The sequence below is a fragment of the Medicago sativa genome, chromosome 4, assembly GCF_051527215.1.
Source record: "Medicago sativa cultivar Bolivia chromosome 4, Bolivia_mono, whole genome shotgun sequence".
Classification (NCBI taxonomy): domain Eukaryota; kingdom Viridiplantae; phylum Streptophyta; class Magnoliopsida; order Fabales; family Fabaceae; genus Medicago; species Medicago sativa.
In genome coordinates this window covers 10,235,021-10,251,245 of record NC_140752.1, presented here as the reverse complement: position 1 = coordinate 10,251,245, position 16,225 = coordinate 10,235,021, and the positions used below count along the sequence as shown (strand labels likewise).

Below are 16,225 nucleotides of genomic sequence, written 5' to 3'. Positions count from 1 at the left end.
ATCTAAAAAAAACAAAAACAGAGAGAAAAAAAAATTGAGTCATTTTTCCAACTGCATCCTTTAAGTCTTAAATTCTTCTCCATCTTACACTCGAGCTCGATCTCCTAATTTATTTTAATCACAAAAATTGAAGCACACTCTCCAAAAATGAAAGCTTGAAACACGTAAATAAAATTCAATTCAGATAAAAACCATATTTATAGTTATATCAATATTTTTTCCACTAAACATAGACATTAGGTTTGAATAATTTTTATGGGATTAAATTTGAATATAATTATCACCCTTGAACTTTCTTTTTACATAACCATCCTTGCATTTTTTTTTTCTTTCGGGATAACCATACTGTAACTTGAAACATCACTTTTTCGCTTATGCATGAACACATTCAAAATAAAAATTTGGAAAAGTTTTTTCAACCCTTTGATATAAGGAAATAATAGGGATCATAATTTTACCTCTACTCCTTAAGTAGAAGGAAAAGGTAAAATATAAAGCAAAAAAAACAAAAACAATAACTATAATTAATTTATAAGATAACCGTTTGAATTTTTTAAGAAAATATTGTGTTCTTATGAGCATACTAAATGTGTATTTTGTTATTTTATTGTTTTTTTCTTCTTTATGTAATCTTTCTTCCAACCTTCATGTGTAGTTCACGCGCTCTTTGATTGGCTTATACCCAGAAGGTTAGAATTAGTTCAAAAATCAAACTTTTACTACTAAATTACACTCTAAGAACAATAACCTTAAAATTGGTTTCAAAATAAAAACAAATGAAACACACTCCACAAACATTGTCTTTGTTTTGAGCCTCCTCCTCCTCCTTTTCTTCTTTAATTTTTTCTCATTTATCACTACATTATCATAGTATAAAATTTCAAACAAGAGAATTCAAAAGAGTGTCATATATTACCAAATAGAGATGTTGAATTCTTATAATAATTCAGAGGTAAATATAGACATGAATCCGGAGTCGGCAACTAGTGGCTCTAGCTACGGCATCCTACAACGGTGGAAGAGGGAGGACTCCCTCAAGAGAGCCTCTTTAGGATTGAGAGGTGTTACTCTATTTTTCTCTTTGACTTCCTTCCTCCTCATGGCAAGTAACAACCATGGTTATTGGAAAAACTTTGACCACTATCAAGAATACAGGTAAAAAATATGAAGTTTAATTTTTATATATCGTCAATGTACAAAAGTTTTACACATGATATACTTATAGGGTTGCCACGACATTTAATGAATTAAAAACACATGATTTGTAAAGCTTATATACACCGACAATATATATAAGCTAAACTCAAATGCATTGGCGATAAACACAATTTTGATTTGGAGAAATAACATTGCGACTATTAACAATATAATGAAACTATCACTACTATTTTTTTTTGTTGAAATAATACAAAAAATTAGAGATGAAAAATGAAATTTATTGTCAAATTTGGCGTCTGTAATACTTAACAACACATCTAACGATATTCTAAAAGAACATATTTAACGATAAATTTTACATTTTCTTCTCCTCTAAATTTCCGTCTTTATTGTATTTATTTTTTCTAGTAGTGAAATTTAGTCGTGAAATGTGATATGAGTTTGAGTGAAATGGGTTTTTGTCAAAATTTAATTTGTATGGAACTTTAATTAATAAATTTTTTTAATCTTAGGTATTTACTTGCGGTAGCATTTTTTACAAGTATATACACCGGAGGCCAAGTGTATCGTCAAATTCATGAACTTTTGACTGGGAATAATATATTTCGACCTACAACTGCAGCTCTGATTGATTTTGTTGGGGATCAGGTTTGGCATTTCTTACTCTCTTAGCACATTAGTTTAGTATATTATGTTTTCTAAACCCAATTAAGGAATTTAATTAGTATTGAAATTGTACATAAGGATATTTTCTTCGGTGATTATTTTAATACAGACAAGTTGATGCAGTCAGAAATATAGTTAACAAGCGCTAAACCTAGATTGAAAAAAAAAAAAATTGCAAGCGAATGTGAAAATAAAGTTTCGTAATCTACCAGAAATTGAGAAAACTCTCTAAAATTTTATTGAATGAATAAAAACCTATCTGACTGTCATTGAGGTGTTTAAATATTAAGGAAACCCTAATGGGCCGAAAATACAAAACATAAATTATTAGAATTGGGCTGAAATAATAACATCAAAATTCAAAAGTATAGTCAGTTGTTTACTTTTTAATTTCAGGTAATAGCATATCTCTTAATATCATCAGCATCCACAGCAGTTCCTATAACAGATAGAATGAGGGAGAATGGAGATGATGCATTTACAGACGCTTCAGCTGCAACCATTACTATGTCCTTTTTTGCGTTCATATTTCTAGCACTATCAGCCATCATATCAGGATACAAATTATCAGCCCTAACTTAAATCTGAAGTTGCATAAAGTTTTCTTCTATCAAGTTTCAGCCTTCTATTTATTTTTGAATAAGATACATTCATATAATGAGTTTTTTTTCTTTTTTTTTTTTGAGGAAATTTATATAATAGTTATGAATCCTCTGTCCCTTTTGATGTCTTCCCGTATGCTACAATGAGATGTTAGACTTTACTGATTTCATAAAATAGTACAAGTGTTTTTTCCTACTTGAAAGTTCAATGAAGTACAAGCTGAAACTATGTTGAATCAAAGAAGCAAACACTTCTTGACTAAAAATAAAAAATAGAATTGTATTATTTTGCTCCATTTATTTATGGTAGTCTAATTAATAGTTCTTTAAACTATTTTATTATTTTTTTTCATGAAAAGATTTTAATTTTTGGTTAATTATCGTATGGATCATACTAATAAGTGTCATTGAGTGATACTGGCCTTAGTTGCCAGAAAATGTCTCCAACTGTTTCTCTATTGGGAAAATGCATGGACTATATAGTCTCTATAGCTAGCATTATAGAATAGAGAAAAATACACTCACCTTCCTTGAGGTTTTTCTAAATGACACAGACACCCTCTCTATTTTGTCACATGACATAAACGTTCCCTTTCGTTAGAAATGTTAAGTTGTCGTCAATTGAAAAATAGAAACGCACACGCCTCTTCTCATTCCTTTCACTCTGGTTATAAACTACATACACACCTTTTCAGTTTCTCTTCTCATTGTTGTTGTATCGTGTTCTCATTTTTTTCATCATCAATGCTTTTCCTCCATGTATGCATTGGGCAACAACTAAATCATTAGGTATAGTTGCTTTCATACTCATCCTTGTTTGTTGCATTGGGTATCGTTTCTGTCATCGTCGTTCTCATCCTTGCTCGCCATCGTTTTCATCTTACTATCGTTTTCTGTAAATCCGTGGTGTCCTGTTCAATATTTTTTTATGCTCGCCGTTGTTTTGGACTCACATTTTCGTCTCGCCGCTGTTTTCATCCATTTCGTTATCATTGTGTGTTAGGCTACCTTCAATCTTCATTCTACTCATGGATTGATAATGCATGGACATGAGAAAACAACGGAAATTGATAACCCCCTAACCCCTCGATGAGAAGAGACATTATCAAATAATTTTTTTTTAGTAACAATAATAATAATAATAATAATGTCAAACTTTTGTCAAAAAAAAAATGTTAAGCTAGTAAGGTTGGTTTTTATCTATTTTAAGAGACCTTAGGAACGTTACCGTCAAATGAAAAATTAGAGTGATGTTTAACGGTTTAGTTAACGATGTTAAGTTTATAGGGGAGATTTTTATATATTTTAAGAGACCTCAATGAGGTTGTTGTCTATTATAAAAATAGAGAGGGTGTCTCTCTCATTTAATAAACTTCATGGAGGTGAGTGTATTTTTCCTTATAGAATATATTAAGAAAAAGCTAGACTATGTTCAAAATTAGTGGTTTCAAACTTGATTAATAATTAATAGAAATGCTAACAACCGGCTCTGTGGCATTTGTTTATAAATTATAAAAGGAAATATTACCTTGTAAATTACGTATTCTACTTTTTAATAGTCGAAAAAGTGTTACTTTCAATGCAAAACTTGTATTTTCTTTCTACTTTTAGTTTCTTTACCCGTGCCTTAGAGGCAAGGGCCTGCAAGACCTAATTCAACACCCTGTTTTGAATCTGTCAAACAAAGCAGAGGTAGTGTAGAGGGTAGTTGAAATTGCCAAGACAAATTACACAAAATATTAGGGAGTAATTGATTGTAAATCAAGGCTCAACAAAACAAACATTTTATTTCATGCTAAACAAATACAACAAAATAATGATAGAATTAATCAATCAACACGTTTTCTATAATATGTTATTCCTAAAGTACAACTTGAAATTAGACCTAACTCTTGTCAAGATTTAAGTTGATATGGTTCTACACTTTACTACTTATAGTTTCTAACCTTGGTGTGCTGAATTAGTAGATGTCTATGATTACTTCTTAGACTAGAATTCCTAGAATATACACAAAAGCATCAATGATACGTGGAAAACAGATCCTCTGTAGTCATCAAATCGGTGTAGCTCGATCTTGACCGTTGGATTGAGCTACAACTCAAATCCAATGGCTGAGAATTGCATCCACTGACTGGACGACTACAGAGTATCCAAGCTGACGAGTAATGTTCTAATTCCAAATTAAAAGTTCTTCAATACAAAAGATTGAAAGAATGAGTCATCTTTAGCCGAGTATTGTTCCGAATTGGTATTTGAACCAATTGATCTGTCCAAAAAGCTTCTAGAATTCATCAACATGTCAAGCTGAAAATGTTCTTGATTTTCAGAAGTTGGTAGCTTTGAATCATGAAGTGAATTTGTAAAATTTGCTAAGCTAGAATAATTAGTCACTGCTGAAGGCCTTACAGGTGTAACATTACATGTATTGTTGTTAAGAGAAGTTCTGTTGTTTATGCTACTGCTTGAAATTCCTCTTCCTAGAGGTACATCATGGTTATGTTTCCCTTCATATGTTGTGATCACTGCTTTAATATCATGTGATGCTCTCTCAACATGTTTTCTCACAGTACAACCTTGGATTACACATTTGTAGTAGCTCCTGCAGAAACAATATTTTGAACAAGTTATTATCATATAAGGTTGGTAACAAATATCTAGAACTCCGAAGTTAAGTACTCCCTCCGTCTAAAAATAACAGTGGTTTAAGATTTGTGCACGATTTATAAGAAAATGATTAATTGTGTTGATTTGTTGCGTTAATATATTATGTCATTTAGAAGCAATTATCTATAACTATAACTAAATGTCATTTGTTTGTTTCCATAATTTGAATTATGCATACCTTGGGTTTGGATTTCCTTTAACAACTTTCTGTCCATATTTCCTCCACCTATATCCATCATCAAGAATATCAATTTCACTTGTAGTTTGAACCACAACTCTAGGTTCCTTAACAGTTCTACACCCTTCTGTGGAATAAGAATAGCTATCATTTTCATTCTCTCCTTTCCTACAGTAATGAGAATCATAAATTAGTGATATTTAAATCAACCTCAAAAATATTGGTACTTCATGCAAATTAGTATTGCAAGCACAAAAAAAATACACCCTCCGGTCACTATTATAAACCAGAGGGTGGACTACGTTATAAACCACATATACCATTTATTGAATGAATCTAAAATATAAATATTTGCTTATAATAGTGACCAGAGGGCGTACTGATCTTACCATCTTTTGGCCTCTATTCCCAAGTCATCATAATCTCCTCCAGAAAAACTAGTTTGTGATGTTTGATCAAAATCATCCTCTCCCAAAGAAATATCAGAAGCCATAGAGTTGTTGCATGATGAAGAAGGTTGATGAATATATTGAGAATTTGCTCTTCTTTTTGTACACTGAGGCTTAGGATGGTTATGACTTCCTTTATATACTATTTGAGTAATTTGTCCATCATCCAAAGACCTTTCAACTTTCTTCTTCATTGAGCAAATTGGATTAGTGCACTTGTAATAACTTCTTGGATTTTCACTTCCTTTCACTTGTTTCTCTCCATATTTTCTCCACCTGTATCCATCTTCTTCTGATTTTCTTTGTTCACTTTTAGACATAGAAGCACCAGTGTTGTTAAAATAACTAGAATTAGGAGCTGAAGAATTTCTTTGTGCTTCATGTTTTGTTGTTCCTTCAAATGATAAATTTGGTTGCTTTGTAGTTTCGTTGAATATCAATGTGTCCTGTGTCTTTAGTGGTTCTTCCTGTTCAAGTTGAACAAGTATTAGTAAATTACAAGATTTGCATATATTCCAAAGCATCAATAAATCACACATTGTTTGTGGTAGAATATTAGAAAATATCTTATAATATCTTAAGATTTTAGCTTATCTCGTATGTTGAGTTTATTAGAAGACAAGTCGATGAGACGGTTTATGCTCTTGCAATATTGAGCACATTTTTAACTCGTATTCACATTTTCATTGATATTCTAAATCGTATCCAACATATTATCATTAATGAAATGCAATTAAGGTTCAATGCCGTTTAATGTTAGCCACATCAACTTTAAAAATGTTTCTTTTAAGAATAATTTTAACACTAATACTATGTTTGACTTAGTCAACTGAGGATATGTATTAGTCAAGTTTCTAATTGCCAAAACTATTCAAACTATCTTGTACACTACAGACAAAATTATAGAAAATTTGACTAATTAAAAAAACAAGAAAAAATCAAAAGAAGAGCAATAAACAAAGCCATTAAATGCAAGTGTGTGACAAAGATACTAATTAATAATTAAATTTTGACCAAGAAAGTCAAGATCAGCATATAAAACAAGACATGTACACATAATCATATTTGTTTTAAGTAAAAGTTATGGTCAAAGAAAAATACAACTTACCACTTGAAACATACTTGTGGAAGATTGAAAGAGATCATGCATGGTCTGTTTTTGTGTTTGGAAAGAGGGCTCAGAGAAGTTTCTCTCTTCTAATTCCTTGCTATGCTGTTGGCTGATGCTTTGCACAGTAGAAGGTTCATTTGTATATGATGAAAGAATCTAAAATCATCATATAAAAAACAAAATCAAAATATAGTTTAGTATTAATTATGTTCCAAAACCAACACTAAAAGTTGCAAAAGACTATAACTTATAACAATTGAAAGTGACTGCACTTTAGTCCACATGCATAAGTTGCATTTGACTGTTATTTTTCATAGTATGAAATATTAGAACCATCATTTGAAATTGCAGTCGTAATATAAAGGATTTTGAGGTCTATGCAACAATATTACAATCGCAATTTTGACTCATCAGTCGTATTTTGTCACAATATAAAGGTTTGCAGTGTAACCATACCCGCAATTTAAAATCATGATTAATACTAAAATAATTATAACACAAGAAGTGAGAGTGTAACATACATTAGAAGAAGAAAGAAAGGAAGGTGAATTCAATAACTCAGATGGACTGAAACCAGGTGGAAAATCAGAATAAGAAGGATAAATTACATCATCAAGTGCAAAATGATCATCATCATGAGTTTTTAGTTGAGAAGAAGTTTCAACAAATTTATCAATATCCAAGGTGGTGATGTTATTGTTTGTGTTGGAAAAGTGATTGTTGAAACTAAAAGACATACTTAAGACAATTGAGGTTGTTAGTTAATTGTGTGTGAAAATGTTTGTAGTATGTTTGAATATGTAGTTCATAGTCTTTTATACCAAAAGTGTTTGGAGCTACTTGTTAGAAGCTGAAATATTGACCGTTGAAAAGGCAATGGGTCAAGTGTTGTGGGTTTGACTTGACTGGGTTTGCCTATCATTACATCATTATTATCATTTTCATTTCATAACAATAATACGAGTTATTTTACATGGCGTTCTATGCTTTGCCACCTGTCCCATGTGGTGGCACTATTCTAGTACTAATATTATTTTTTATAGTCACTATTTCTAAATTTGATAAATTGCACCTATACTATAGTAAAGTAAAATGGACTTAGTTTGTATGCAATCATACATGATATTTATTTAAAAATGTTTCTAGAAATTCACATAATAAAATAACATTAGAATGTGGTTTGATTCGATGGATGAGTAAGTATGAGTTCTTTTAAGCTATTTGGAATGTGATTGGTTCGGTTTTAAGATCAATAGTTATCCAAACCGTACGATAAAAAATATGTGGTTTGATTTTTTCGGTTGATTTTTAAAATAAAATTCGAACACAACCAAACCAATGTAGTTTGGGTTGAATCAGATGGTGCGCTTTTTTTGAGACAATACAATTTTTTGTTTCTAATGTTAAAATCAAGTTAAATAGTTAAAACACAACATATTTCCAACAATTTTTTCAACGATGTTTTGAATTTCATCCAACATTACAATTTCATTTTTATCTAACAAAGTTCCTAACAACATAGAGCAAATTAAAAACGTGGACCAAAAGTAATCATATTCTATAAGAAATGCAAAAGATTAAGATTTTATCATTCTCTAAAAGTTCAAGTAACACATAGATACATTTTTGAAATAAAAAGCAAAGAGGAAACTTAACAAGAGAATATGTCATTTTATAAAAGTTTTCATTGAGTTTCTATGAGTATTGGCCTAGGTTACATATGTTTAATTAGTGTTTTTCTTATGTTGCGGTTTATTTTGGTTTGGTTGGTAAAATAAAAATCGCAAACCAAACCAAACCACACGATTTTTTGCGGTTTCAATTTGGATTAGGTTGGTTTGGTTTACGGTTTTTCTATTGGATTTGTTCGGTTTTGAAAACATCTAGTCCCTTCACTAATTCGTATATGAAATATGAGTTAGTGTCATGGTGGATGAAAAAATGATGTTCCACAACATATAAGTGATTGGACTTATATACTATATATTTTAAAGTTTTGCGTGAAGATGTTGTGTCTAATTTTAATTGTGTGGTTGCTATGAATCAAATGAGATAACCTTAGGCCACTCTTTGTGATTAAACACTGGTATCATAGCTAATAGTTTGACTAAAGGGTACCAATTTGTGTATCAAAAGTCTTTTTGACAAAGGTGGTTATACAACATCTCGCGTGCATCAACAATAGTCGACATTGCAAGTATATATATATATATGGATAAAGAAAACTTTTGTCTAAGTCGGAGCATATATTCACATGAATGAATGGACTCACATTTAGCAAAGAGATTGTTGGTATATCAAATGTGAGAAAGAATTCATATTGGATAAAAAGTAGATGTTAACCAACATAAAAAGGGATCCATCCATATACCTAATGTTCTAATGTTTTAAAGAAAGATGCGTGTTTAATTTTACTTGTGTTATTGTTAAACAACATCTAAATAAAATGATATATCTTATTTTTTTTATAAAGATACAACATTCGATAACACTTTACTTAATGTCCAACACCCATAAAAGAGATTGACATTTTCAAACACATTTTTTATACACACCGATCTAGAAGGGAACTCCAATAGTTAACCGGTCCAAATATTTATCACTTATCTCATATTATGTTCAGTTATTTTTTTTGAAGAAAAAAAAAAACAAATCACTTATCTCATAATATGTTCATATTATGTTCAGTTATTGTTAACAGAATTTGTTGAATGATAAGTTGACTAATAAGGCCACAAAAGCAGTGTCATGTTCTAAGGCATGCATGTGGTATGCCAGCCATCGAATGTGGAAATTGCCACTTCATCCCCTATAATCTTTTCCTCTTTTGTCTCTATCCCTCACCTCAAATCTCACCCCCTAATTCATCCAACTACAAGCAATTGCAATTTTGTGATTGAACCATTGAAAATTGCTTGCATATCAGTTAAAAGTAATTTCAATTCATCCAACTACAAGCAATTGCAATTTTGTGATTGAACCATTGAAAATTGCTTGCATATCAGTTAAAAGTAATTTCTCAAGCTAATTTTTTAAAATAAGCAAATCTTAATATATTTAGTCATTCTGTTAATTTGTATTTTTTTTCCTAACAGTCCAAAAAATCTATTAAATTTGTGACCCGGCTCATCCCTGCAATAGCTATCTCAAAATTGTTTTTATAGATCCCTCAAGTTGTCCAACACTGAAATACGACCTATAGAAAGATAGCTTCTAGTAGATTTTGAGTAGAAAAAAATCTATTAGAAGATACATTTTGATAAATTAAGGGACATGTAAAACAATTTCTTAGCTATCTTTTCTTTCGATCTATGAAGTACGAACACTTTTCAGATTAGACGTATATTGGTGTTGGACATGTGTCGTGTCTGACACCGACACATATAATTACCATGAATTGTGTGATTTTTTCAAATTATTAGTGATGTCATTAAGGCCGGTTCAAGGATAAAGCTACTAAAAGTCCTTGTTTTAAGCCTCCCAATAAAAAAACATTTTTTATTAAATTTTATAAACAAAAAGACATCATATAGAGACAAAAAAAAACCTCATATACAGAATAAAAATGCCTCATCTACAAATAAAATTTATTGGGTCAGCTTTGGTGTCAACGTATTAGTGTCTGTGTCCGTGTCTTTATGGCTTATAACTTTTATTTTTCCACTCCTAACAATTAGACCTTTTTTATTTGAAAATAATTACACACAAGCATAAGTACTTTTGATTATTAATCCTCTCTTGATAGTGTGAATTGGAGAAAAGTTAGAAGTATGAGATAGATTGAGATGATGCAGAAGCTGTAACAAAAAAAAATGGCATTTCTCAAATATGTGAAACATCTTATATTCTTGACACAAGAGTTCAAATAGGAGGGTAAAACAAAACATGAAATTACACATTACAAACTTTATACACTTGATACCCTTTTGCTTTAAGCAAGACCCTAAAAAATGAAGAATAACCAAAAGGGGTTACAAAGTTTTTTTATACACTTGATTGACCTAGCATCTCACACACACACAAAAAAAGGGATTCAACATTCTACCAAGTACAACAAATACTTGAGTTTTAATGCGAGAATCCGAAACACTAGTTCTTGGTCGATGTCCGACTTACAGAAGGCCACTAGGTTACCTCCATAGCCGACCCCACTTGGTAGGATAAGGCTTGATTGATGTTTTTTGCTATTGTACTTGGTAACCTCCATCAATGGACAAAACAAAATACTTCTATCATCTTTGATGCTCCTTTCTTTTATTGTTTTTCTTCCACTAGTATAAATGGAAGCGTACAGAGAAGTGAATGAACCACATGGACGCTTATTGAGAATCCGAGAGATTTGAGATTCTTCACTAACTTGGATATCTTACGTAATGTGCAAGTCATCTTTATCAACTTCAGATAACATGAGAAAATCCTAATGCATCAGATCTTCTAACTGTAATTTCCAACACCTTGGGTCCAATTCAGCCTGTCGAAGGGACAACAAGAACTTCAATGACCAAATAAAATGCGATAAAAATGAGGAAGAACTCTAGCATTTTCATAAAATGTGTTGCTAAATCATAAGATGGAAACGAAAAATGAATATACCTGAAACTCTTTATCTCTCCATTCAAACAGGCATCCACGTGCTTCTACATGTCTGATGAGAAGCTTGGGTAATAAAGATCTTAGTTTAATATGAAGCTTTGCTTTCGTTAGCCCTCCGCATGCCAATAAGGCCGCTGCAAGTCCTTGTGGAGCCACGCCCTGCAGGTGAAGGAGGGTGAAATTTTGAAGGCAACTGATACCGGCAAGCGACAGAAGCCCTACATCGGTAACTGAGGTATAGGACAAGTTTATCTGCAAATGACGAATAAGATATAATATCAGAATCTCTAGCATAGCTATCTTGCAACTTTAATGTATTGCAGAAAATTGAGAAATGACGAAAATACCTGTCTTAGATTTTGGGAGAAATGGGCTAGTGGAACCATACCACTATCATCGATGTTATAACACTTTTTTAGGTCTAGGCGGCTTAGTTGTTTGCAATTCATTGCAATACATGCCAAACCAAACGATGTAACAAGAAAACATCCTCGAATTTCAAGTGTCTGCAAATTTACACATTTTGACAAGCAGAATAATGCCCTATCAGTAATGCTAGTGCAATAAGCAGCATTAATCATCTGAAGGCTAGGGCAACCAGAAGCAATTGCTGAGATTCCCAAATCTGTTACTCCTGTGCACCTGAAAAGACAAAAATAATCTTAATTAGTTGACATTGGACAATAATATTTATGTCAACATCTAATAAGGTACAATCATAGAACTTTTATGTCAAAGCCATATTTTGTAAAATCTACTTTAGATAAGGTACATCCTCTATAGCACTGAACTTCTGATCGAAGGAGCATCCGGTGTCTGACACGATATTGACAAATGTGACTATAAAAACAGTTTGACTTTATTTTATCTTTTGTTATAAAAATAGTTTATCATAAGCACTAACATGATAAACACTTAAGTAAGCTGTTTATCCAAAAAAAACACCTTAAAAATTGACAAGAAAAGCAAAGGCCCGCATTTGATTCACAAACCTGTAAAGATCCAGTTCCTTTAACTTTGAGCAACACATGCCAACATTGGCAACTCCTTTATCAGTTATGTTCAGGCAGATTCCCAGTTTCAGGCTGGAGAGCCTAGAACAACGAGATATTGACTCAAGGCCTTCATCATCAATTTCATTATCTGTGAGATCAAGTTCTTCAAGATAATGGCATTTCTGTCCGATCAATATATACGCTTCTGATGAAACTAGCGTACACGACTCCATCTTGAGAGAAGTGAGACTTCTGCATGAATTCGCAATGTTAGCAATCGAAACATCGGTTATCTTGCGGCAGCATGTGATGTCGAGCTTCCTTAAATCTTTGTGTTTTGACACAAGGAAAGAGAGAGCGTCATCTGTCACTCCTGAACATTTGCTTAAGCTTAGTTCTCTGAGTGAAATGCACAGATTTCCAATGGCTTTTAATCCGTCAGAGGTAATATTGCAGCCGTCTAAAATGATTGATTGCAGCATTGAAAGTTTATTTAAACTATCAACAAGAGCAAGAGTCACCTGGAAAATCAAAATTCCGACAAATAGTTAAAATTGAATTCCTTATCCTCAAGTTCAAAAAATTAATTATTACAAAGAATGAAGAATTACCGAAGAACCATCTGCTAATATAAGTTGTTCGACACTTCCAGAAATGCTTGTTAGCTTTGACAGACCAATATGACTTATGTTTTGACAACCTGAGATATCAAGTTTCTGCAGAAGAAAGTGAATTTGTTATATAAAAAGTTAGATAAAGAAAAAATTAGTGCAAGTGTGGAGGCAAGAAAAATGAAAATTATATCAATTGATGCAATCAAAGGTTGCGAATTATACATAAACATGCATTGAATTTTTTAAAGTACAACAAATTTAACTTTTTTGGCGATCCTTATCGGCAACCAAAACTTAATATTTATTTTCACAATTACCTTTAATGTCTTGCACCCTTGTTTGAAGACTTCGTTATTGAGGCTGTCATCACCAATGCCAAAGCATCCTTCAAGGACCAAATCTTCGAGATGTTGCAATTTGAAGATCGACGAGAGACATTTCTCTGTGATCTGCACATTGCAAGAAACCAATAACACTTGTTATATCAACCATATCATTTCAAAACAATAACTTAACGCAAATAAAATAATCAAGTACCAAATCTACTGAACTTTCAACCAGCAGTTGAAAATCTCTAGCTATGATGGTACCAAACAACTATCATTCAGCGAAATTGTAGGGTAAGTCAGTTAATGTGGTGTAGAAATTTAAGAAATTGCAAAAATAATCCATAAACTATTCCTTTGTGTTGATCAATTTAGTCCCGAATTATGATATTATAACTAATTTGAACAAGAATTTTCAATTTTAGATATAATTTTAGATTTTCACTAATTTTAGGGACCAAATCATCTGACCCATAGAATTTTAGGGTCTAAATTAGTGATTCACTTAAACAAATTATTCATCTTGTGTTGATCAATTTATCCCCTAAAATGATAACCAATTTGAATTTTGAACAATAATTTTGAAAATTTTCATAGAACAAGAATTTTCAATTTTGTAAAGAAAAATGAATTTTCAAATTCACAAATCATTTTAGATTTTTACTAATTTATGGATCAAATTAACCAACCCCCTGCAGTTTCATAATCTAAATTAGTGTTTCACTAAAAACAAATTAGCCAACCACTATTTCATAATAATCCACTTAACCATATTTCTCCCATCTAATTACTCCCCACCTCATCACCAGCAATTATCAACACCCTAAAATAAAAAACAAAAAAGGAAACAAATTTCTCAATTTGGAAATAAAACCTATAAAAACATTAAATATCATACCCCACTTTTTCCCCACATCAACCTCCAAATCCATTCCCTTAAAAAACCTCCAAATTTAGAAAATTAAAACCACAATGACTTATTACATATCATAAATAACTATTAACAATAAATCTCTCTCCACCAATAATCCACCAAAAATAAATAAAATAATTTTTTGAAGGACCAAAAAATAAATATAACAAAATGATTATGATGATTAAAAAAAATTGAGCTCAAATGATTAACGAGTTTTATAAGTACAAATTGTTTGGTTAAAGTTGAGTTCAAATACCAATGTAAACAAATTTATCTATCAATCAGTCGAACTCTAGATTATCAGAGTACTTTATTTATTTATCAGTCGAACTCGAGATTACCAGGGTACTTACCGGCAAATAAGAGAGATCCAAAGTACAAAGCTCTTTACATTTGATGGCAAGTAAATCAACACCTAAATCAGCAATACCAACACACCACTTCAAACTAATCAACTTCAATTTCTTACATCCAACAGCAATACAACCAATCCCCATATCTGTAACCAACTTACACCTATTCAACCAAAGCCTCTCCAAATTCACAGCGCGTGCAACACCAACCATAGCAGCATCCCTTAACTCCGTCGCGTTCGACAAATCAAGCTCAACCAAATTAACACACCTCACAGCAACATTCAACACACCATTCCCAGTAAAAAACCTCGACCGCGATAAATTCAATCGCTGGAGCGTAGAATTATACGCTCCAGCGATTAAATTAAGGGACGTGTCATTCACGCGCGGACATAAGGTGAGATCGAGATTTTCTACGTTGGTGTAACGTTTGAGAAGTGGTTGTATGTGTTCGGCGCGTAAGGGACACAGAGCGCGTCGGTGTTTTGATTCAAGCGCGTGAAAATATTTGCACGTTAAGGAGAATGATTTCAAGGTTTGTTCGTTGTGTTTTGGTTCGAGGAAGTCGAGGATTGTGAATATGAGTTCTTCTGAGAGTGTTTCAAATGGGTTTTGTTGTGAAATCTTCTGTTTCTTCATGGTTGAAGATTTTGTGTTGTGTTGTACTTTGTTTTGTGACTTTGTTATGGTTGTTGGTGTTGTGTTTTTGAAGTATGGGTACGGTTGGTTGGTTAACATGGGAAGGTGTGGGTTTTGTTGAGAGAGATTGGTCCATAAAGACCAAAATGCCATCTATTTGTCTTTTTTATTGTTGGGTAATGTGCTGTACTATAATCTGTGTCCACTTATGAAAAGACAGAACTAACCTTCTCTTTCTGTTGCTTAGTTTGGTACTGTTGTTGGTACTTGGTACTACAAAACTATGGGTAATATTTTTGTCAAATGAAAAACTGTGGGTATGAAATTTTAATTATGATTGTTGTTAAAATTATAATTATGCATAATTTTTAAAAAGAATTTTTTATCAAAAAACTTAAAATAGTAACTTTGTATTAGAATTTGTATATTTTTTTATTTAATATATAACATTTTGATAAATAATTGATGTTTTTAATAAAAACTTTACTATTTTTTGTTGCTTTAACATGTTGCATATGTTAGACAAACCCTTTTTAAATGGTTTGTCTAATTATGTTTAAGGTCATGTTAATTAGTGCATATAGAACACTAGTTAAAAAAAAGTTAAATATTTAAGAAATTTATTGGAAACAACAACCTTTTGACTTTAAAAAAGTTAAATACTCACTTTTTCATAATTTTCAATACAAATTTTTTAATTTAGTTTTGTTAACTAGTGTCCGAAGTGTCCTTCTGACACTAGTTAATATTTTTTTTTTTTTAGGGAAGTTAATATTTCTCTTGTCTTTATGTTAAAGTAAGTTTTAAAAGTTAATAAAATACAATAGTTAGATGATTCTCATGTAAGAACAACTCAAATAATAAAATATTGTTGAAACATTTTTGTATGAAAGAACATTTGATATATTATGACATGTGGTTGTCATTAGGCTCTTTAAAACCAATAAATTGACAAATT

At 31.5% G+C, this 16,225-nt stretch overlaps 3 protein-coding genes across 3 annotated transcripts; 1 reads left to right on the top strand and 2 right to left on the bottom strand.

Moving 5' to 3' along the window:
- The first annotated feature begins 619 nt into the window (after positions 1-619).
- Positions 620-2,722, top strand: LOC146926191 (CASP-like protein 4B1). The gene is made up of 3 exons (XM_085758566.1): positions 620-1,155; positions 1,671-1,806; positions 2,221-2,722. The coding sequence occupies exons 1-3, from the start codon at positions 926-928 to the stop codon at positions 2,404-2,406; spliced, it is 552 nt and encodes a 183-aa protein (XP_085614692.1). The 5' UTR covers positions 620-925; the 3' UTR covers positions 2,407-2,722.
- Positions 2,723-4,194: 1,472 nt separating this feature from the next.
- Positions 4,195-7,618, bottom strand: LOC146926190 (putative WRKY transcription factor 33). Its single transcript, XM_085758565.1, has 5 exons — positions 7,350-7,618; positions 6,826-6,984; positions 5,658-6,184; positions 5,269-5,436; positions 4,195-5,025 (listed from the first exon to the last, which is right to left on the bottom strand). The coding sequence occupies exons 1-5, from the start codon at positions 7,563-7,565 to the stop codon at positions 4,608-4,610; spliced, it is 1,488 nt and encodes a 495-aa protein (XP_085614691.1). The 5' UTR covers positions 7,566-7,618; the 3' UTR covers positions 4,195-4,607.
- Positions 7,619-10,646: 3,028 nt separating this feature from the next.
- Positions 10,647-15,353, bottom strand: LOC146926189 (RNI-like superfamily protein). The gene is made up of 7 exons (XM_085758573.1): positions 14,626-15,353; positions 13,348-13,479; positions 13,028-13,132; positions 12,414-12,937; positions 11,769-12,063; positions 11,422-11,673; positions 10,647-11,299 (listed from the first exon to the last, which is right to left on the bottom strand). Exons 1-7 carry the CDS (start codon positions 15,265-15,267, stop codon positions 11,246-11,248), a joined length of 2,004 nt encoding a protein of 667 aa, XP_085614699.1. The 5' UTR covers positions 15,268-15,353; the 3' UTR covers positions 10,647-11,245.
- Positions 15,354-16,225: the final 872 nt, after the last annotated feature.

Bases quoted from the DNA above. Each gene is read 5' to 3' on its own strand.
- LOC146926191 (XM_085758566.1), top strand. From the start codon at position 926: ATGTTGAATTCTTATAATAATTCAGAGGTAAATATAGACATGAATCCG. The intron at 1,156-1,670 runs GTAAAAAATATG...TTTTAATCTTAG, and splicing joins GACCACTATCAAGAATACAG to GTATTTACTTGCGGTAGCAT. The intron at 1,807-2,220 runs GTTTGGCATTTC...TTTTAATTTCAG, and splicing joins TTGATTTTGTTGGGGATCAG to GTAATAGCATATCTCTTAAT.
- LOC146926190 (XM_085758565.1), bottom strand. From the start codon at position 7,565: ATGTCTTTTAGTTTCAACAATCACTTTTCCAACACAAACAATAACATC. The intron at 6,185-6,825 runs GTAAGTTGTATT...CAACTTGAACAG, and splicing joins CCACAAGTATGTTTCAAGTG to GAAGAACCACTAAAGACACA. The intron at 5,437-5,657 runs GTAAGATCAGTA...TCATTACTGTAG, and splicing joins GGAATAGAGGCCAAAAGATG to GAAAGGAGAGAATGAAAATG.
- LOC146926189 (XM_085758573.1), bottom strand. From the start codon at position 15,267: ATGAAGAAACAGAAGATTTCACAACAAAACCCATTTGAAACACTCTCA. The intron at 13,480-14,625 runs GTAAGTACCCTG...TGCAATGTGCAG, and splicing joins TGGATCTCTCTTATTTGCCG to ATCACAGAGAAATGTCTCTC. The intron at 11,300-11,421 runs GTATATTCATTT...TCCCTTCGACAG, and splicing joins GGAGAGATAAAGAGTTTCAG to GCTGAATTGGACCCAAGGTG.